This window comes from Struthio camelus, chromosome 26, assembly GCF_040807025.1.
Source record: "Struthio camelus isolate bStrCam1 chromosome 26, bStrCam1.hap1, whole genome shotgun sequence".
NCBI lineage: Eukaryota > Metazoa > Chordata > Aves > Struthioniformes > Struthionidae > Struthio > Struthio camelus.
This window is the reverse complement of record NC_090967.1, coordinates 7,690,728-7,709,650: the sequence shown is the minus strand read 5'-3', so window position 1 is coordinate 7,709,650 and position 18,923 is coordinate 7,690,728. Positions and strand designations below refer to the sequence as shown.

At 71.0% G+C, this 18,923-nt stretch overlaps 3 protein-coding genes across 3 annotated transcripts in view; 1 reads left to right on the top strand and 2 right to left on the bottom strand.

Moving 5' to 3' along the window:
* BSG (basigin (Ok blood group)) overlaps positions 1–18,923 on the top strand; it is a 133,793-nt gene that overhangs the window by 52,575 nt on the left and 62,295 nt on the right. The window lies entirely within an intron of this gene.
* Positions 89–4,291, bottom strand: C2CD4C (C2 calcium dependent domain containing 4C). The gene is made up of 2 exons (XM_068920150.1): positions 4,189–4,291; positions 89–3,460 (listed from the first exon to the last, which is right to left on the bottom strand). Exon 2 carries the CDS (start codon positions 3,447–3,449, stop codon positions 2,196–2,198), a length of 1,254 nt encoding a protein of 417 aa, XP_068776251.1. The 5' UTR covers positions 3,450–3,460; positions 4,189–4,291; the 3' UTR covers positions 89–2,195.
* SHC2 (SHC adaptor protein 2) lies at positions 8,979–14,568 on the bottom strand. Its single transcript, XM_068919711.1, has 12 exons — positions 14,005–14,568; positions 13,129–13,199; positions 12,360–12,420; positions 12,082–12,201; positions 11,943–11,996; positions 11,805–11,856; positions 11,528–11,654; positions 11,247–11,430; positions 11,088–11,154; positions 10,847–11,011; positions 10,420–10,721; positions 8,979–9,634 (listed from the first exon to the last, which is right to left on the bottom strand). Exons 1-12 carry the CDS (start codon positions 14,560–14,562, stop codon positions 9,506–9,508), a joined length of 1,890 nt encoding a protein of 629 aa, XP_068775812.1. The 5' UTR covers positions 14,563–14,568; the 3' UTR covers positions 8,979–9,505.

Sequence of the window (18,923 nt, the reverse complement as noted above, 5' to 3'; positions counted from 1 at the left end):
AAACACCTCCGGAAAACCAGGAGCTGGGAGCACCATCTGCATCTGCTTTAGAAATGACTTTATTGCACTAAAAAGGGGAAGTCATCTGTAAACAAACATTAATATATATATTTTTCCACTCCAAAAATACATCATTAAATCCAGCCACAGATATATCAAAGCAGGAACATTAGAAAAGAGTTGAGGGGGAGGAAAGACCCAGCCAGGCCACGCTCCCGGCTGATGACGCGTCCGTCCTGCCACCCACCGCTGAGTCGCAGCAGCAGGTCCCCTCCCGGGGGAGGCATCGCCCCCAACCTGCCCGTAGGGCACCAAAACCCTCCCTCAGCTACTGCCCCCCCGTTCCCTCGTGGGCGGCCGGGGGGACACCACCCCCCTCGTCCCACCGCAGGGCCAGGGGCCCCGGCAGGTCCCCCCTGCCCACCGGCAGGTTTGCCCCAGCCCAGGAGCTTGGCCCTGTCGGGGCACGAAGGGGCCAGCATCGGGCTGGGGACCCCTGCCTGCTCCTCGGGGAGAGCGATGGAAGCAGCAGGTGGGAAATCCTCCCCCAAGGAAGCGTCTGCTCGTTGCATCCCGCGTGGTTTGTTTTCAGCCACAAGCTCAACAACAGCCACGATCACCCCAGATCCCCCTGACATGCAAACGTCGCGCTATCAGAACCATGCCTCGCGTACCTGAAACATATTTACAGACAGAAGACAGACACGCTGGGAAAGATCAGCCTCTGATATAAATAGCCAACACTGAAATCTGCCATCTGCTGCAAAGGACAAGGAAGGAACATCAACCGCCACCAACAGAGGTTAACAGAGAGGGACACGTGTGTGCTGGTGTCCACGCGTGCGAGCAGGGCAGGCAGCCGCACCGCTCGTTCTGCTCCCTCCCGCAGAAACATGCAGAGAGCCCGATGCAATAGGTAACACCACAAGCAACGACAACAAGGTTTTATCCACCTGCAAAAACGTCCCCAGCCTGCGTTTCCCCCTCCCAGCCAGACGGGGCTGGCATGGGAGGGACGGGAAGAGGGGCAGCGGGGGGCTGCAGAGCCCGACCGGCCCCACGCGGGGAGCTGGGTCTGCTGGGCGTGAGGGGCTCGCAGACCCCTCCACGGACAACCCCACAGCGGGGGCCTCCCCCCAGCAGGGCCAACGCTCGCAGGCTCCGGATCAGCCCCAGGTGGGGAAGGAGCCCCAGGCACAGGGAAGGGGAGCCCATGGCAGCCAGCCCTGGCCTGTCACCCTTCTCGAGGACACCTTGGAGATGTCCCAGGTGCTGCTCTCCAGGCTCAGCACCTGCAGGAACAAGGCCACCAGCCCCTGCAGAGAGCTGATCCTGCTCCCATCGCCAGCACGTCCACCGGGACAGCCTGCCAGGCACCCATGCCTGGGTCTGCCTGTGCACCCAGGGTGGCAGGTCCCCCATCTCCCTCCCACCAGCAGGGGCCAGGGAACAAGTAGCCTCCCAGGTCTGAGCAAGCCCAAAGACCCCTCAACTATGGGGCAATTCCCCAGGCACAGGCAGCAGCAGGAGGGACTGTGACTGCCCTGGGCAGGCAGGAATGGCTCCCAGGAGACTGCAGGGTCTCAGATGAAGCTGGCTGCACACCCTGCACACTCCTGCAGCAAAGGGGCCTGGGAAGAGTCCAGGAAAGGCTCTAAAAAGACCAGAAATCTGTTTTGTCCCCTTGGGTCTCCATTGGGGGGGGGGTCACTTACCAGGAGCTCCAGGGCACCTTTGCCCATACTTGGGTCACCTCTGCAATATTGCTCAGACTCCAGGGCTGGAAACTTGTCTTTTAAACTGAAGCAGATTGATGCCATCAGCTGGCTCCAGGAGCTTGGGCTTTGAGAGAGGTGGTAGCAAGTATGCTACTGAGACCTACCCACCTACCACCTTCCTGCTGGCCAGCCGGAGACCACGGGAACTGAGGCAGGTAGAGCCCAGCAGCGACATCCACCCTTCCTGGGGGGCCGGTGGCTCCGGAAGGGAGCAGGGAGGGGAGGCTGCAGCCGCCGGCCTGGCTGCAGGAGGGCTGACGGTGGCAGAGCCCCTTGGCAGCACCCCAAGGAGGGACCGCTCCCAGGGACCCCAGCCCTCCATGCCCTGCTCCAGCAGCAACGCAGCCCCAGCCCTTCTCCGGAGGGGCCAGGGCTGGCCCAGCCCCGCCGCACTGTGGGCGCCTGCCCGCGGTGCACCTACAAGCAGGGCAGGAGGGCGGTGAGCGGGAGCTCCTTCTCCCCCAGCAGCGTGTCCCGCTTAAGGCTGCTGCCCTTGTTGACCACCTTGAGCTTCAGGGACATCTTCCTGACATGGCTGGGGCCCAGCCCATCAAAGAAAAAGTCCTCGTTGAAGATGGGGTTGCGGCTGTTCTTGATGATGGTGCTGCGCTGCTTCTGCAGCTTCCCGGGGTTGAGGCACAGCGAGACGCAGCAGTTGATGCTGCGCAGGTCGACCAGGGCATCGTAGAGGTCCTCGGCCGAGACGAGCCGCACGCGGAGCCGAGCATTGGAGGGGTCGTAGTCGGCAGCCAGGCGCAGGCTCCCGCCCCGGCTCAGGCGCAGGCTGTGCTCCCGGTCGCGGCTCTGCGGCAGGTCCAGGGGCAGCAGGGCAGGGGGCGGCTGGCCCCCCGCTGGGGCACTCCTGGTACGGCGCTGGGCGCTGGGGCTGGTGTCGGCAGAGCTGTCGTCGGTGGAGAGCGAGCTGTTGCGGGCCACCGAGTGCTTCAGCTTGATGACCTTGGACTGGCTCTCCTGGCTGAAGATCTTGAGCAGGGAGACGGAGCGGGAAAGCAGCGGGGAGCTGAAGGGCGAGGACTCGGCCGAGGAGCACGTGTCGCTCTCGCCACCGCTGAAGTAGCGGCCGGGGTGCATGAGGGCTGCGCCCAGGTCGGCGGGCGCCCGAGGGCTGCTCTCGCCGTTGAGCTTGGCCCGGCGCTGGGTGCCCGGCGAGGTGGCCGGCGAGGGGCAGAGGCTGCTGTGCTCGCTGTGGAAGAGCGACTCTTTGCGCCGCGTGTGGGGACTCTCCACCAGCGTGGCGAAGCCGTAGGAGGTCTGCGCCTTGGGCACGTAGGGCAGCGACATGGCCGTCTGCGCCTGCGGGTCCACGTTGGTGCCGAAGCCCCCTTCGGCTGCCCAGTCCTCAGCACTCTCGATCTGGATGATGTGCCGGCCGGCGGCCCGGGAGCGGCTGGACGGCCGGGGGCTGCGCGGGGGCTTGCGTCCCGCCAGGTCCTGCTCCGAGACCGAGGCGCCCAGGGCAGGCGGCGGGGGGGCCTCAGGGCCCTCAGCCTCGGCCGGCACCGCGCTCAGCTTGGGCGGGATGAAGAAGTCGGGGATCTTGTCAGGGGTGAGCACGTTGCTGTAGCGGGGACCCCGCGGTGACTCCTCCGGCCCTGCACCCCGGGACCCGCCGTTCTCCCCCGTGCCACGGAGCCGCTCCAGGAGCCACATGTTGCCACAGGCTGCAAGAGACCCAAGGGGCAGCACGGTCACTAGGGACTGGGCACTGGTGGGGGACCAGGACCACCAGCCCTGCAGGCACAGAGGGACCCCGCACAGGGGCGGCCACAGCAGGCACCAGTAGCTGCCAGCTGCAGGGAGGATTGGCCGCACCACTGGGCACCAGGAGATGGGGACCCGCCAGCCCAGGGAAGGGAGGGCAGAACCGGCCGCACCGAGGGCGCCGCGAGCCCGGGACCCGCCAGCCCGGGCAGAACCGGCCGCACCGAGGGCGCCGCGAGCCCGGGACCCGCCAGCCCGGGCAGAACCGGCCGCACCGAGGGCGCCGCGAGCCCGGGACCCGCCAGCCCGGGCAGAACCGGCCGCACCGAGGGCGCCGCGAGCCCGGGACCCGCCAGCCCGGGCAGAACCGGCCGCACCGAGGGCGCCGCGAGCCCGGGACCCGCCAGCCCGGGCAGAACCGGCCGCACCGAGGGCGCCGCGAGCCCGGGACCCGCCAGCCCGGGCAGAACCGGCCGCACCGAGGGCGCCGCGAGCCCGGGACCCGCCAGCCCGGGCAGAACCGGCCGCACCGAGGGCGCCGCCCGCCGCGCTCGGTGCCCGCAGGGCGGTGGCGGCGCCGCCGGCCCCGAGGGACGGGACGGGACCGGAGGGGGCGGCCGCGGTGCCCCGGCCCGACGGCGGGAAGTCCCCGGGAGGCGCCCGCGGCCCGCGCCCGCCGCCGCCGCACCTGCTCGGAGCCGGAGGAGCCGCCGCCGCCGCCGCCAGCCCGGGCGGTCGCTCCGGCGGCGCCTTTTATACGGCCGCGCCGGCCCCGCTCATTCACCGCCGCGCCGCCGCCGTATTCCTCCGAGCGCGGCGCCCCCGCTTTCCGCCCGCGCCCGCTGCGCCAGGGGCCGGGCCGGGCCGAACCGAACCGAGCCGGACCGAGCCGGGCCGAACCGGGCGGACCGAGCCGGACCGAGCCGAGCCGAGCCGAACCGAACCGAGCCGAACCGAACCGAGCCGGGCCGGGCCGAACCGAGCCGGGCCGGGCCGAACCGAACCGAGCCGGGCCGGGCCGGGCGGGGCGAGCCGGGCTACGTCTGCCCGTGCCGGGCTGGGCTGGGCCGGGCCAGGCTGGGCTGGAGCTGGAGCTGGCCACCGCGCCGAGCCGAGCCGAGCCATGCTGAGCCGTGCCGTCCGCCCCGGTGCACCCCAGGGGAGCCCTGCTGCTCTGCCCCACCGGTGCCCTCCCGCCCCCGGACCCCGCAGCCCGGCGGGCACCGGCCCGGCCCGCGGGAGCCCCGGGATTGGGTGGGGGTGCATCCACCCGGGGGTCCCCCAGCTCCCTCCCCACGAGCCGCGATCGGGAGCCAAAGGTGGAGGGAGCGAGCGGATCCCCTCTGCCCGCGGAGCGTAATCTCCCCTCCAAGCTCTTGAGCTCATCAAAGTGCTGAACAAAGCCAACAGCACTCCAAAGCGGCTCAGAGCTCAAGGACTTGCTGAGTGCATTAAGTGGTTTAATATCGTGGCTGGGAGGAGTGGGGGAGGCAGTAGCACATGCCACACGTTTTGCTAGCACCTGGTGGGAACAGCTCCACGGCAGGATGTGGCCCAGGTGGTGTCGGGAGCTCAGCCCAGGGCAAAACATCAGGGGGATCCATGGAGCATTGCCGCAGGCCCCAGCGCAGCGGAGCGGGGTGGGAGGGAGGGCAAGGGACCCTCAAACCAGTGTCATCAGCACCAGCCCAGGTACCGCGCGGACACAGAGGCTGCACCTGGCGGGGACAGGGACCAGCAGCTCCTCCTCGGGGGCGGCCCGTCCCCGTGGATGCACGGGCTGCAGAGGGGCGCCGTGCTCTGTGCCGACAGCCCACGGCAGCGCAGGGCTGCGTAGACTTACCAGAAAGGAACACGGGGCTCGGGAACCCCGTCCTTACAGGCTGCTGCAGCCCGGCACGGAGGCTGGAGGCCTCGGCTCCCTCCGCAGCCTGTGGCCGAGCCGATAAAAGCTGCACCAAGCCGGACCAAAGGCGAGGCAGCTCCGGCCAGTGCATACGAACGGGGACATGGAAAAACATCCTCGGCAAGGCCCTGCTGACGGCCTCAGGAGGGTCCCGCACGGACCGCAGAGCGCTGGCAGCCAGCGAAGCCGGCCGTCGGCAGCCGAGTGGCAGCCTGAAAGCGGCTGCGGTGTCCCCCCCCCAGCCCCAGCCCGGCTCTGCTGGCGCGGCCGGACGCACGGCCCCAGGGTCAGGGCAGAGGCGCCAGCCCGCGGCCAAGGGCCGGGGAGAACAGCCCCCCGTTCCCACGAGCTGGCGGCGCTCTCCCTCCCCGCGCCGCCACGCTGAGCTCGCGTGACCCCGCCGGCCCGGCTCTGCCGTCGCCCGGCAGCCGCCTCGCTGCTCCTGATTTATGAAGTTTCTCGGCATGTCGCTCTGCCCACGGGGAGCGGCGGCTCTGACGAGCCACCAGCCGCCCCTCGCCCGAGCCACCGGAGCAGAGCCGGGAAGAGCTGCTGGGATCCCCAAAGGGAGCGTTCGGGGTGCGGGAGCCTCCGCAGCACCTGGGGAGGGTCTGGGTTTGGGTTCCCAACCGTGGGGGGGCTGTTGCTGCGCCAGAGCCCCTCTCCGGGGTACGTCCTGGGCGGCAGCGGGAGAGGGGGGACGGCGGCTTCCTGGGCCCTGGCTGGAGCTCGGCTCTGCGCCGCAGGGCGCTCGGTCCTGGGCGGCTGGGGAAGGGGGTGGACGAAGACGGGGAGAGGAGGAAGAGGCTCAAGCAAAAGAGAGGCTGCTGAACAAAAGGCCTGTGTTTGCCTTTTCTCCACCCCTGTACAAAGGGAGGTAAATAAAGAACAGAAATGGTTGAGTTCCCTCGAGATAATAAAAAGCTCTGGACGAGGGCCAGCGCTGCCCGCCTGCACGTTGGGCACAGGGCCAGCGATCTCTGGGGCAGGGAAGAGGGAGCGGGGTGCCCGCAGGTGCCCGTTGCCTGCGCTGAGCTTGCCTGTTCTCAGCTCAGGGCAGGGTTTCCAGGCAGCTCCCGGGTCGGTGGTGTCCCGTGCCGGTGCGCGGGGCGCAGGAGCCTCCGCGCTCAGCAGCAGGGCTGGTGCAAACACCACAGCTCAACGGGGCGCGTTCGCCTCCGGCGTGTCGGCCGCAGCCGCTGCAGCTCGGAGGGGAGCGCTGGGCCGTGAACAGGAATGGGTGGGAAGCAAACGCTCATCCACAAGGTTTCCTCCGGCATGGTCTCCGGACTCAGCACCTCGCACGGGGCTGGCGGCAGCGCCTTTCCCAGCCCATCTCCGCGGTCCGGGGCTCGCTCCGGGGCCCGGCTCCACTGCGAGGCCGGCAGCGGGGCACAGCAGGTGGGCGCCGGGCTCTCCCGGGCTCGGGAGCGCGCCGAGGAGCCGGCAGGGCCGGCGGGGTGGACGCGGCTGCCGGCACGCGGAGTGCCGGAGGCGCGCGGTGCCGGTCCGGCCAGGCCGGCGCTGCGGGGCGAAGGCTGGGATGACGCAGCGGCGAGCGGAGCCCGGCTGGGGATGCTGGGGCTGGAGCTGCCGCCGGAGCCGGCAGCCTGCTACCACCTGCTGGAAGCCGGGAAGGAGAGAGCCGGCGGCCGGGAGCGCAGGCACCCGAGGGCTCCCCGTGCCGGCTCCCCAGCCCGGCCAGGCCCGGGGCAGGCGGCGGCGGATCCGAGCTCCCGTTATCTGCTGGGAGCTGCCGCGGCGGCTCCGGCAGCGGAGTCCCCCGGCGGTGCCGCGGGCAGAGCCGGGCGGGAGGTGCCGGGACCTGCCGCTCCACGGCGCCCGGCCGCGGGCGCGCTCCGGGCTGAGCCCCGGCGCTGCGACTCCCCGGGATGCTCGGGCGTCTCGTACGTGGCTGAGCGCCTGCCGCAGCCTCTGCGGGGCGGGGGTGTCGCGCAGAGCTTCTCTTCCCCAGCTGGTTATTTACCTCCATGAAACTCATCAAAAATCAACGTCAGAGATGCCTACCCCTCCGTTCAGTTAACATTAAGCAGGCCGGTGTTTTCAAGCGTTGCAGGAGACAAAGAGGGACGGCGAGCCTGCACGAGCCCAAAGGCCTGGAAAAGCAAGACAAGACATGTTTTTCCTGCAGTCACTCTTCTGAGGGAAACCTTTCAAAAACATCTCAGCTTCGCAGTCTTCAGATGGGCTGAAAGAGCAGCTCGCAGAGGTGGGAGTTGCTTCCTCCCCCTCAGTCTGGTGTTAACTCTGGAGCCTACAGGTTGCTGCCGCAAACGCGTCAACAGTCGCCGGCTGTTCCAGCACCTGCGCGCCGCCGGCCGTTTCTCCGCCGCCATGCCGCCGTCCCACGGCTCCAGCCGCCTCCTCCCGCCCCGCCAGGAGCCGCCGGCCAGGCCGAGCCCTGGGGCAGAGCCGAACGCGGGCGCGCAGAGCGCGCAGGCAGAAAGCCAATTTCAGATCAGAGCACTCCCGGGAACCGATTGCATTATTCATGTCCACCCTTAACTCAGTAAAAGCCTCATGTTTGTGTTAATTGTTTCTCGCTGCAAGGAGGCTGCCGCAGGGCTCGGGGCCGCCGGCATGCTGCCTGCAGCGGCGCCGGGGCCGCGGGGCCAGCCTGCCCCCCGGGGCTGGGGGTAACCAGCACCAAACACGAGGCTCGAGCAGAGCAGCGGGACCCCTCGGCCCCAGCCCTGCAGCGCCTCGGGGCCGCGGCCCCGGAAGCCGAAAGGTCTGCGGGGAGCAGAGCCAGCAGCGCGGTGCAGCTCGCACGCCGGCGGCAGGAGTAAGCGCCGGCTCTCGCTGCCTTTTCGAGCCTCCGCTGTTGAGGGAACGGCGCAATTATCTGCGCGCACGCATTACTACAGGGCAAAAAATAGCAGCCGCGGTGGAAGCGCTGTGTCCCTGTAGGTATTCAGCTATCAATGGAAAATTACACATTCATTATGGGGCTTTATTTAGTTGGTTATGTTATTCATTGACTCACCCCGCAGCAGGCCGGCCTGCCGGCCAGGTGCTGCCCGCAGCCCGGCAGCCGCCAGGACCGCTCCGGCTCCGCTCCGGCTCCGCTCCGGCAGTGGGCGCGGGGCGAGCCGGGGGCTCTCGCGCGGGTGCCCGGCGGGAGCCCGGCACTGGGGCCGGGCCAAGCTGGACCCGAGCAGCGGCGGGAGCCTCCTGCCCGCCCGGCGCAGAGCTGCACCGGCGCCCGAGCAGGGCTCTTCTTGCTGGCGTCGTTTCCAGCCGACTGCCCTGCTCATCCTCGGGAGCCGCGGCCAGGCCCCGCGCCGGGCTCTGCTCGCCAGCTGGCTGCCGGTGCTCGTTAGCTGCTGACGAGCGGCCGCTCGGCCCTGGCTGCTCCGATGGCAGCCGGGCTGTGGCGGCCGCTGAGCGGGGCCGTGCCGGGAAGCTCCCGCGCAGGCGCCCGTGTCCAGCCCCGGTGCAATGGCTAGCGCGGCGCCGGCCAGGAGCGGGTGGCGATGGAGAAGCTGCCCCAGCACCCGTCCCCCGCCGACGAGGTGCCTAGGGCAGCACGAATGATGGGGGCCACCGGATTCATTTCCAGGTTTAATTAGAAACATATCCCAAAGCACAGCCCCCGGCCCCGGCCCGCTGGCTGCAGGAGGGACCGCGCGCATCCTGCGAGCCCGCGGCAGCCCCAGCCCCGGCCGAGAGCGCCGCAGTTTGCACAGCCGCGGCTCCCGGAGGGAAGCCGAGCTGGAAGGGCAGGAGCCGCAGGGAAAATCCAGCCCCAGAGTGACCCCGGTGCTTCCTCCCAGGAGCCGTCGCGCGGGGGGAAACCGAGGCGCGGCGAGGCCACCGGACACAGAGCAGGGGCAGGGACACGGGCGGCCGCGCGTCGCCCAGGCCCCCTCCCCGCTCCGTCCGCCGGTGGCCCCGGGCCGGCCCCGCAGGTCGCCCACGGCCGGGGGCAGGAGCGGGGAAGCGCTGCCAGAGCCAGGGCCGGGCCGGGTGCCCTGCAGCGAGCCCGGCGGCGTTTCGGCAGAGTAAATATCTTGTGCCCGGCTGGGGCCCCGCTGGGACGGAGCGGGGCGAGTCGGGGGCTCGCGGGCCCCCGGCGTCACTGCTTCTTCCGGACCACCTGGCGCAGGTGCAGCTCGCTCTCGGCGGCCACGATGGGCTGCTCGCGCTGCCGGTGGTGGCTGATGAGGTGGCTGATGCTCTCAAACAGCACGTCCTTGGTCCGCACCTGGGGGTGCAGAGGGCAGCGGGCTGGGGCCCGGCGGTCCTCCAGCCCTGGCAGAGCTGCTGGCGGCCGGCTGGCATCGCCCGCCAGCCCTTCCCACCTGGACATCGCCTCGTCCCCGTCCCCATCTCCATCCCCATCCCCGTCCCCGTCCCCGTCCCATCCCCATCCTGTCCCCGTCCCATCTCATCCCCATCCCATCCTCATTCCCATCCCATCCCCATCCCCATCCCCATCCTGTCCCCATTCCCATCCCCGTCCCCATCCCCATCCCCATCCCATCCCCATCCCCATCCCCATCCCATCTCCATCCCCATCCCCGTCCCCATCCCATCTCCATCCCCATCCCTGTCCCCATCCCCATCCCCATCCCATCCCCATCCCCATCCCCATCCCCATCCCATCCCCGTCCCCATCCCCATCCCCATCCCATCCCCGTCCCCATCCCCGTCCCCATCCCATCTCCATCCCCATCCCTGTCCCCATCCCCATCCCTGTCCCCATCCCCATCCCATTCCCATCCTGTCCCCATCCCATCTCCATCCCCATCCCTGTCCCCATCCCCATCCCCATCCCCACCCCATCCCCGTCCCCATCCCCGTCCTGTCCCTGTCCCCATCCCATCCCCATCCCCATCCCCGTCCCCATCCCCATTCCCATCCCGTCCCCATCCCCGTCCCTGTCCCATCCCCATCCCCGTCCCCGTCCCCATCCCATCCCCGTCCCCATCCCCATCCCCATCCCCGTCCCCATCCCATCCCCATCCCCGTCCCGTCCCCGGTCCTCACCACGCCCTCGGGATCCACCAGCAGCAGGTGCTTGGGCTGCCCGCCGTGCATGCCCGTCAGCACGTACTGCCCCGGGTTGGTGATGCTGTCCCGCACCAGGAAGTCACCGTCCATCTGCAGGAGCTTCTCGGCGTCCCGCCGGCTCATCTTCCCATGGTACCAGGGCTCCCGCTTGAGCTGCTCCTCCGTGGGGGCGACGGGGGCCTTGCGGGTGGGGGGGCTCGGCCAGCGGTCCTCGAAGGGGGGGCCGCCGCCGCCCCCCGCCAGGCACTCGTGCAGCTTCAGCGCGTCCTCGAAAGGCCCTGCGGGAGCCCGAGGGCAGCGGGGAGGGGGGGTCACGGCGCGGCACGGCCGGCCCCTGCCCTCCGCCGCGGCTGGAGCCCCCTCGGCCCCCGCCCCGCGGCCCCCGCCCCGGCCCGGGGCTCACGCATGTCGAAGAGGTCCTTTTTGGGGCTGTCCTGGGGGGCGCCGCGGGCCGCGGGCTCCGGCTCGCCGGCCTCCAGGCTCTGCGTGTTGACGTACATGTGCTGCTCGTAGTCGGGCGGCCCCGGGGGCTGCCCGTCCGCCTGCAGGTAGCCGTCGCCGGGCTGGCCTGCCGGGACGGGGCGTCAGCGGCCGCCCCGCCGCCCCGCCGCCCCCCGGGCCGGCCGCCCCGCCGCCGTACCCACCCTGCGCCTCCAGCCCCCACGGCGGTCCCGGCTGGCTGCTGGGCTCTCGTCGGGGGGAAAAGCCGCCCTGGGGAGAGGAGCAGAGCCGGGGGCGTCAGCAGGGCCCGGCGTCCGCGGGCCCCCCCAACCCCGCGCCGGACGCGGCAGCCCCCGGCTCACCTGGCCGGCGGGGCTGGCGCCGGGGGGCTGAGGGCGGACGTGGCCCGGCAGCGCGCCGTGCCGGAGCCGGCAGTCGACGAGCCCCCCCGGCGGCGGCTCCTTGCCCGGGATGCTGTTGTAGTAGTCGTGCTCGGCGGCGGCGTCCTCGTCGTCCCGCCACGCCGGCTCCTCCGCCGCCAGCGCCCTGCGCGGGGACGCACGGGGACGGGCGCACCCTGCCCCGTCCGACCCCCGCGCCCGTCCCGGCGGAGCCGGTGCCGGTGCCGGTGCCGGTGCCCTACCTGTCCGCGGGCGCCGCCGCCCGGGGCGGGCTGTGCAGGTACTGCTTGAAGCGCAGCTCGAAGGCCTGGCCCACCGTGCTGATGACGCTCTGCGCCAGCCCCTCGCAGCACTCCAGGATGTGGCAGGCTGCGGACGGACGGACGGGCGGACGGACGGAGGGACGGAGGCTCGGCCGCCCCCCTCCGCCGCGTCCCCCGCTCCGGCCCCGGCCCCCGGCTCAGCCCTCCTGCCCGCGCCCCCTCCCCGCCGCCCCGCGGGCTCCCGGGCGAGCGTCACCTCTCTGGTTGATGGGGTCCTTGGCGACGTAGGCCACGTAGTCGGTGGTGTCCTGGGGGCACGGAGGGGCGGTCAGGGCCGGGGCCGCCTCCGGAGCGCCGCGGGGCGCCCACCCCGCGCCTCGGCCCCGCTCCTCACCGCGTCCCCGCCGGAGGCGAAGGAGATGGACTGCATGTGGTGGTGGGCGACGATCTGCGGGGAGACGCGGCCCGGAGCGGGGTGAGCGCGGGGCCCCCCCGCCGCCGCCCGGCCGCCGCCTGGCCGCCGCTCCGCTCACCTGCCGCGTGCTGGGGATGCTGAGGTTGAGGCCGTCGACGGAGATGTTGACGGCGATGCTCATGCCGGCGAAGCGGAGGTTGCTCTTGCCCAGGATGGAGAAGAGCGCCTTGTTGGGGGCCTGGGGGCGACGGGGCGGCGCTGGGCTGAGCAGCCCCCCGGCCGGGTTTCTCGGGGCCAAGGAGGGCAGCGAGGCGCCGGGCACGGGGCGACCCGCGGGGAGGACCCCCGGCCCGGCTCGGCCCCGGGAAGCAGCCGCCGGCCGGGCTGGGAACTCACCTTCTTCTTCCAGATGCCCTTCACGCCCGGCACCGCCTCGTACAGTCTGTTGATGGCTTCCCTGCGAGCGCCGCGCCAGGGGGTCACGGCTGCACAGCCCCGGCCCCCCCGGCCCCCCGGTCCCCTGGGCACGGCCAGCCGCAGCCCCCCCCCCCGCCGTCCCCAATGTCACCGCTGCCGCGGGTGAATAATCCCGGCCGGAGCCGCCTCCCTTCTCCTCTTTCTGCTATCGATCGGCAGCAGGTGCCCTTCGCCGCGCCGCTCCCACGTCCCCAGCCCAGCACAAGGGTCCCCGATCGTGGCCCCGTCCCCGGCACAGCATGGGGGACCCCGTCCCCAGCACAGCACAAGGGTCCCTGACCACAGCCCCGGCCCTGGCACAGCAAAAGGGTCCCCGACTGTGGCCTCATCACCAGCATGGCACGGGGGTCCACAACCATGGCCTTGTCCCCAGCACAGTGCAGGGGTCCCTGTTCCCATCCCCAGCACAGTGCAGGGGCACCCAACCGTGGCCTCATCCCTGGCATGCCGCAGGGGTCCCCATCCCCATCTCTGGCACGGCACAGGGGTCCCCAACCATGGCATCATCACCAGCATGGTGCAGGGGTCCCCATCCCCATCCCCATCCCCATCCCCATCCCCATCCCCATCTCCATCCCCATCTCCATCTCCATCCTGGCGCAGGGTCCCCGACCGCGGCCCCGTCCCCCACCTCCCCGCAGGGAGGGAAGCCACTGCCGGGGCCGGCGGGGCGCGGGGCCCTCCCTACCTGGTGACCTGCGTGCGGGTGTTGAAGTCCAGGGACCGCATGGAGCGCAGCACCTCGATGCAGCCCATGTACTGCGGGGCGGCAGGAGGGGAGGGTGCTCAGAGCGGCCACCGGCGCGAAGGAGGGGAGCCGGGGCGGCGAGGGGGCGTCCCGAGACCCCGCGCCGGGGCTCGCCCCGATGCGCAGACGCCCAGCGGGGAGGCTCCGTCGCGCCCCCGAACCCGCGCTGAGACCCGGCACGCTCGTCTGCCTGCGAGGGGCTGGCTCCGGCCACGTCCCAGAGCTGCTCCCCCGGGCCGGGGAGCCCCCAGCCGGCCCAGCCGCCCTCCCCGCCGTGTGCCAGTGGCTTCACAGAGCTCGGCCGCCACGTGACGGGGAGAAAGGGCTGCGCGGATGGCGCCCGCCGCCGTGCCACCGGGCCTGCCCGCCCCGAGCATCGCCCCAGCCCGCAGCCGGCTGCCGCCTGCAGCGCCCGCGCGGGGCCACCCGCCCAGTCACCCTGCCGGCCAGCTCCCCTGCAGGCACGGCCCTTTGGCTGGAGGGAAACTGAGGCACGGCGGGGCCGTGGGGCAGGTGCGTCCTGGCAGAGCATCCCTGGGCTCTGCCTCGCTCCCCGGCCCCGAGCGTCCGCCCGGCCCCGAGCCGCGTGCAGGCTGGGCTGGTTCGGAGCCAGGCGCGTGGCCGCAGCACGGTGCAGCCTGCCAGCAGCCTTCGGCCCCGGAAACCATCGCCGCGGCCCCTGCGCCAAGCATGGAGCCCCCAGGAGGCTGGCGCGGAGCTCCCCAGCCGGGCAGCACCCGGTCCTGGGGCAACGGCACCGCTTGGCGCCGGGGGCTTCGCGCCTGCCCACCAGGACGCGGCCGCAGCCAGACTTACCCGGACGATGTAGGAGACGCCGGGTCCCAGCACCCGCTCGTCGGGATGGAGCCAGCCCTGCGCCGGCTTGCTGATGAAGCTGCCCTTGCGGGTCCACTCGTCGCCGGCCAGCTTGGCCCCCTCGACGCGGGCGGCCTTCCTGGCGGCCCCAGCCCCGCCGCGCAGCCGGCTCATCACCTGCAGCGAGCAGGGCGCCGAGCAGACGGGCTCGCAGGCGCTCAGCACGGCGGCCAGGCTGGAGGGGGGCCCCCCCGGCTCCGCGGGGCCCCCCGCCTTGGCCGGCGAGGAGAGCTCCTTGCTGGAGCCCGAAGGGCTGCGGCTGAGGAAGCCCGTGGGGCCGGGGAACTTCCACTGGGGCATCCTGGGGATGAGCATGCAGAAGGTGGTGACGGCCTCCTGCTCCTCGCCGAGCGGGGGACACGGGTGGGCCAGGGCCGGGGCCGCGCCGGCGGGCGAGGGGGCCGGCGACGGCATGGGGGCGGCCGGCGGGTGGCGCGGGGCGGCCGCGGCCGTCAGCGTGTCGTTGCGAAAGCGGTCATACTTGGGCTCCGGGAGCATGCCCCGCGCTGCGGCCGTGCCTCTGGAGCGGCTGCCTGGCGCGGCGCGCGCTGGCGGCGCGGCTGCCCGCGCCGGCCCCCACCCCCTGCCCGCTCCCCCGGGGCTGGCGGCGCGGTGATGTCATGGTGTGAGTGCTCGCCGGCCGGCAGGCTGCGCGCCCAAGGCCGCCCCGCGAGCATCCCTCCCACCCCGCGCGTCCCTCCCGCCCTGTGCGCGTCCCTCCCGCCCCATCAGCATCCCTCCAGCCGCGCAGCATCCCTCCCGCCCCATCAGCATCCCTCCAGCCGTGCAGCATCCCTCCCGCCCCATCAGCATCCCTCCAGCCGTGCAGCATCCCTCCTGCTTCATCAGCATCCCTCTGGCCCCACACACATCCCTCTAGCCCCACAAGCATCCCTCTAGCCATGCAAGTGTCCCTCCCGCCCCATCAGCATCCCTCCAGCCGTGCAGCATCCCTCCCGCCCCATCAGCATCCCTCCAGCCGTGCAGCATCCCTCCTGCTCTATCAGCATCCCTCCAGCCGTGCAGCATCCCTCCTGCCCCATCAGCATTCCTCCAGCCATGCAGCATCCCTCCTGCTTCATCAGCATCCCTCTGGCCCCACACACATCCCTCTAGCCCCACAAGCATCCCTCTAGCCATGCAAGTGTCCCTCCCACCCCATCAGCATCCCTCCAGCCGTGCAGCATCCCTCCCGCCCCATCAGCATCCCTCCAGCCGTGCAGCATCCCTCCCGCCCCATCAGCATTCCTCCAGCCATGCAGCATCCCTCCTGCTTCATCAGCATCCCTCTGGCCCCACACACATCCCTCTAGCCCCACAAGCATCCCTCTAGCCATGCAAGTGTCCCTCCCACCCCATCAGCATCCCTCCAGCCGTGCAGCATCCCTCCCGCCCCATCAGCATCTCTTCAGCTGTGCAGCATCCCTCCCGCCCCATCAGCATCCCTCCAGCCGTGCAGCATCCCTCCCGCCCCATCAGCATCCCTCCAGCCCCATCAGCATCCCTCTGACCCCATGAGCATCCCTCTGGCCCTGTGAGCATCCCTCCCACCCCACGCACATCCCTCCTGCCCCATCAGCATCCCTCTGGCCCCACGAGCATCCGTTAAGCTGTGCAAGCATCCCTCCCACCCCACGCACATGCCTTTGGCACCACACGCATCCCTCCTGCCATGCAAGCATCCTTCCTGGCCCATGAGCATCCCTCCAGCCCCACTGCCCCCTGAGCCCTTGACTCTGCAGGGAAGGGGCGACAGAGCCCCAGGGAAGGGCAGAAACAGTCCCTGCACCGGATCCCTTCTGAGGAGGGCAGGGGACATGCCTCGACCCCCGAAGCTGGGAGATGGAGGCCAGCGGGGTTTTCCCTGCACGGCCTGGGGTACCCGTGCTGTCCCGGCAGAGCCCCAGGCACGGCCTTGCAGCCCCCCAGGCCTCGGGGGTGCCCCGCCACGTCCGCACACCCTCCGCATGCACAGCCCCATGGGGACAGAGCTGCACGGCGCTGCCTGCCCCGCGCCCCGCTCCCAGCCAGCTCGCCGCGGCCATGGCCGAGCGGAGCCCCTGGCCGGGGCCGGCCGCTGCCCCACGGTGCCCGGCTTTGCAGCAGGTGCTGCAGGGTTAACGGGCTCGGAGCCTCCCGGGTGACGTGGAGCCGGGGAGAGCTACTGCCTGCCCGCTGGGAGCCATAAAGCGTGATGCATGGTCTCCTCTGCAGCTCCCGCTTGCAATTAGCTTGAGTGGCGAGGAGGCAGCTCCTGAAGGGCCAGCAGCCCCCAGCCCCTGCCCTCTCCTGCGCCTGGGATGTTTTCTCCTCTTTTCCGTGTCTCCAGCATCGGGAAATGTTTGCAGGGAGCCTGGGGCTGGCTTTGCAAGGCTCCGCCGCGCAGTGGGGCTGGCCTATTTCTCTGCCTCCCAACCCAGTGGTCTCGTTCACGCCGAGTTTGTCTGCCTCCAAAGCCAGGCCTGTCTCTTGCATGTTTATATCTGTCTGGAGGGCGCTGCCGGTAAAAAGCACAATCATTTTCTTGCTTCTCTGCCAGTATCTGCAGCAAGCAAAGAAAAAACCTTGCAGGGACTTTCTGAGCTCAGAACAATCCCGCTAACGCTCTCCCTCTCCAGACCTGGGGCTGTCTCTTTTTTCCAGGGGTGGAAAGGACTCCGGCCTCCTGTCGAGCCCAGGCCATGCCGCCCGAGCCCCCACCAGCGGCTCGGGGAGGTCCGGGCTGTGCCCCCTGCAGCCCCATGCCCAGAGCGGAGCTGGTCCCACCGGAGCTGCCGGCAGCCGCGTGGGCAGGGGTGGGCGCCAGCCCCGCCAGTGTGAGGCGACGGGATGTTGCAGCCCCACGGGGCAGTCGTGCCCCCTCGCAGCCCACCCCGCTCCCCGGTATTCCCTCTGCCGTGTCGGGCAGCGCGGCCACCGGCGTCCTGCCTCCTCCGTGCCGGCTCCCGCGCCCGGCAGGTGAGGGGGGGGACGCCAGTAATTGCTCTAAGTGCAATCAATAAATCACGGTAATAGAATTACATTTGCTATTGCCGTATTAGGAACCGCTTCTCTTCTCCCAGCCTCTCGCTGCTCTCCTCGGTTTTGTTTTTAAACAGCCGCAAAGCCCCGGGTTGGGCTCCTCGGTGCTGCCGTCGCGGCGCCAGCCGGGATGGGGGTGAGCGGCCGGTCCCCGCGCCGCGCTCGCCCCACGTCCCGCTGCCCCGCGGCGCTGCGAGCCGCTCTCCTCCCTTGCACCAGTCCCCGGGGGCCAAGGGATTATTTTCATCTCGTTCGCAGCCGGTCTCAGACTCTGGACGCTTAGCTGCACGTCGACGGCTTTCCCCTGCCTGTTTTTAACCACGACCTAAAGGAAAGCCCGCGAGAGCGAAGCCCGGGGGGCAGCGGGGCGCGCGGCAGCCCCCGCGGCCGGGCCGAGCGGGGCCGGGCGATCCCCCCTCCCCGGGAGCCCGCGCTTCTGCTGCAGCGCGGGGCGATTCCCGGGGCCGCTGGACTGCACCCCGGCTCTCCCCGGCGGTGGGCGATTTGCATAACCGTTCTGAACCGTGCTAATTAATCTCCTTACACCTCTGGCGCTGCACGAGGGGAATCGACATCAAGTGCTCTCAAGCCCACGAAGGATTAATTAGGAGAGGAGAGCAGGCGCGTGCACGGCCGAGCACACGTGTGACGAGCTGTCAGTGCTGAGCTCCCGGGACCAGGCGGCCTCGAGCCCTCCTGCCCCACGGCATGGCCGCCTCTTTCTCCAAATTTCTCCCCCTGGCAGCCAGGCTGGGAGGGAAAAGGCCTCGAACCCTCCCGGGAGGCATCGGGCTGCAGCCACCCCGACCGAAGGTGGCCGAGAGGGGACGGATGCAGCCGGCTGCCGCCGAGCGGGGCTGCGGGGGCGACGGTCCGGGCGAGGAGCCCCGTGCCAGCACGCTCCCCTCTGCTCCCGCAGCCGCGGCCCCGCTGGGGCCGGGTGCCAGCGCCTCTCCCCAGCCCCCCCGGCAGCCACTCTCGCCGCTGCCTCGGCCTCGGCCACCCCGGCGGGGCGGGAGGCAGACGCGCGGGGGCCACAGCGTGCTGCCGCTTTATTTATTGCAGGTCCCCGGGCTGCAAAGGGGAACCCAGCCCGGCCCGTCGGCCGGCGAAGGCCAGCAGGCGCGATGCATCGCCGAGCAGGCGGCCGGCGATGGCAGCCCCGCTGCGCCCGCTGCTCCCCGCTCCCGCGGCCAGGGGCCATCCCAGCGCGAGGATGCCCGCGGGGAGCCCGGGCTCGCTCCTGCCGGTCCAGGGCCTCGGGGCCGCGACGGTACAAGCTGGCGGGGAGCTGGCGAGGGGCCGGGAGACGGTGGCGCCGGGGCTGGAGGGCCGGTGGGGGCCGCAGCAGCCCCCCAGGCGGCGGGCTGGGGCCGGGGTTCAGCCCCGCGGGTGCCCGCACCGCACCACCGGCCTCAGCCCCAGGCGGCTCTCAAAGGAGCTGGACGGAGCTGGGGGGCCGGGGTGGCTCGGGGCGCAGCAGGGCCGGGACCCCCCGCTCCAGCCCCCCGCGAGCCCCGGGTGCCCCGAGGGCCACGCTGCCCTGCAAACGCCGCCCTCCCTCCTTTGCGACCCGCTCCGAGCGCGGGGCGGAGGAGCGCCCGAGCTCGGAGCCTGTACGAAAGCCGGGAAAAGCCGCTCCCGCAGCCCCCGGGGCCGCAGGAGCCCGGCGCCGCCGCCGGCCGGGCCAGACCCGCAAGGGGAGGTGGGCTGGGGACGGGAGGACGGGCAGCTTGTCCTGCGCGGGGCTGAGCAGGGAAGAAAGGTGTATCGATTGTAATTACGAATGCTCTGCATTTCGAGGACAATGCGCTCTGGCTTTTTAGTGCAAGCTGCTG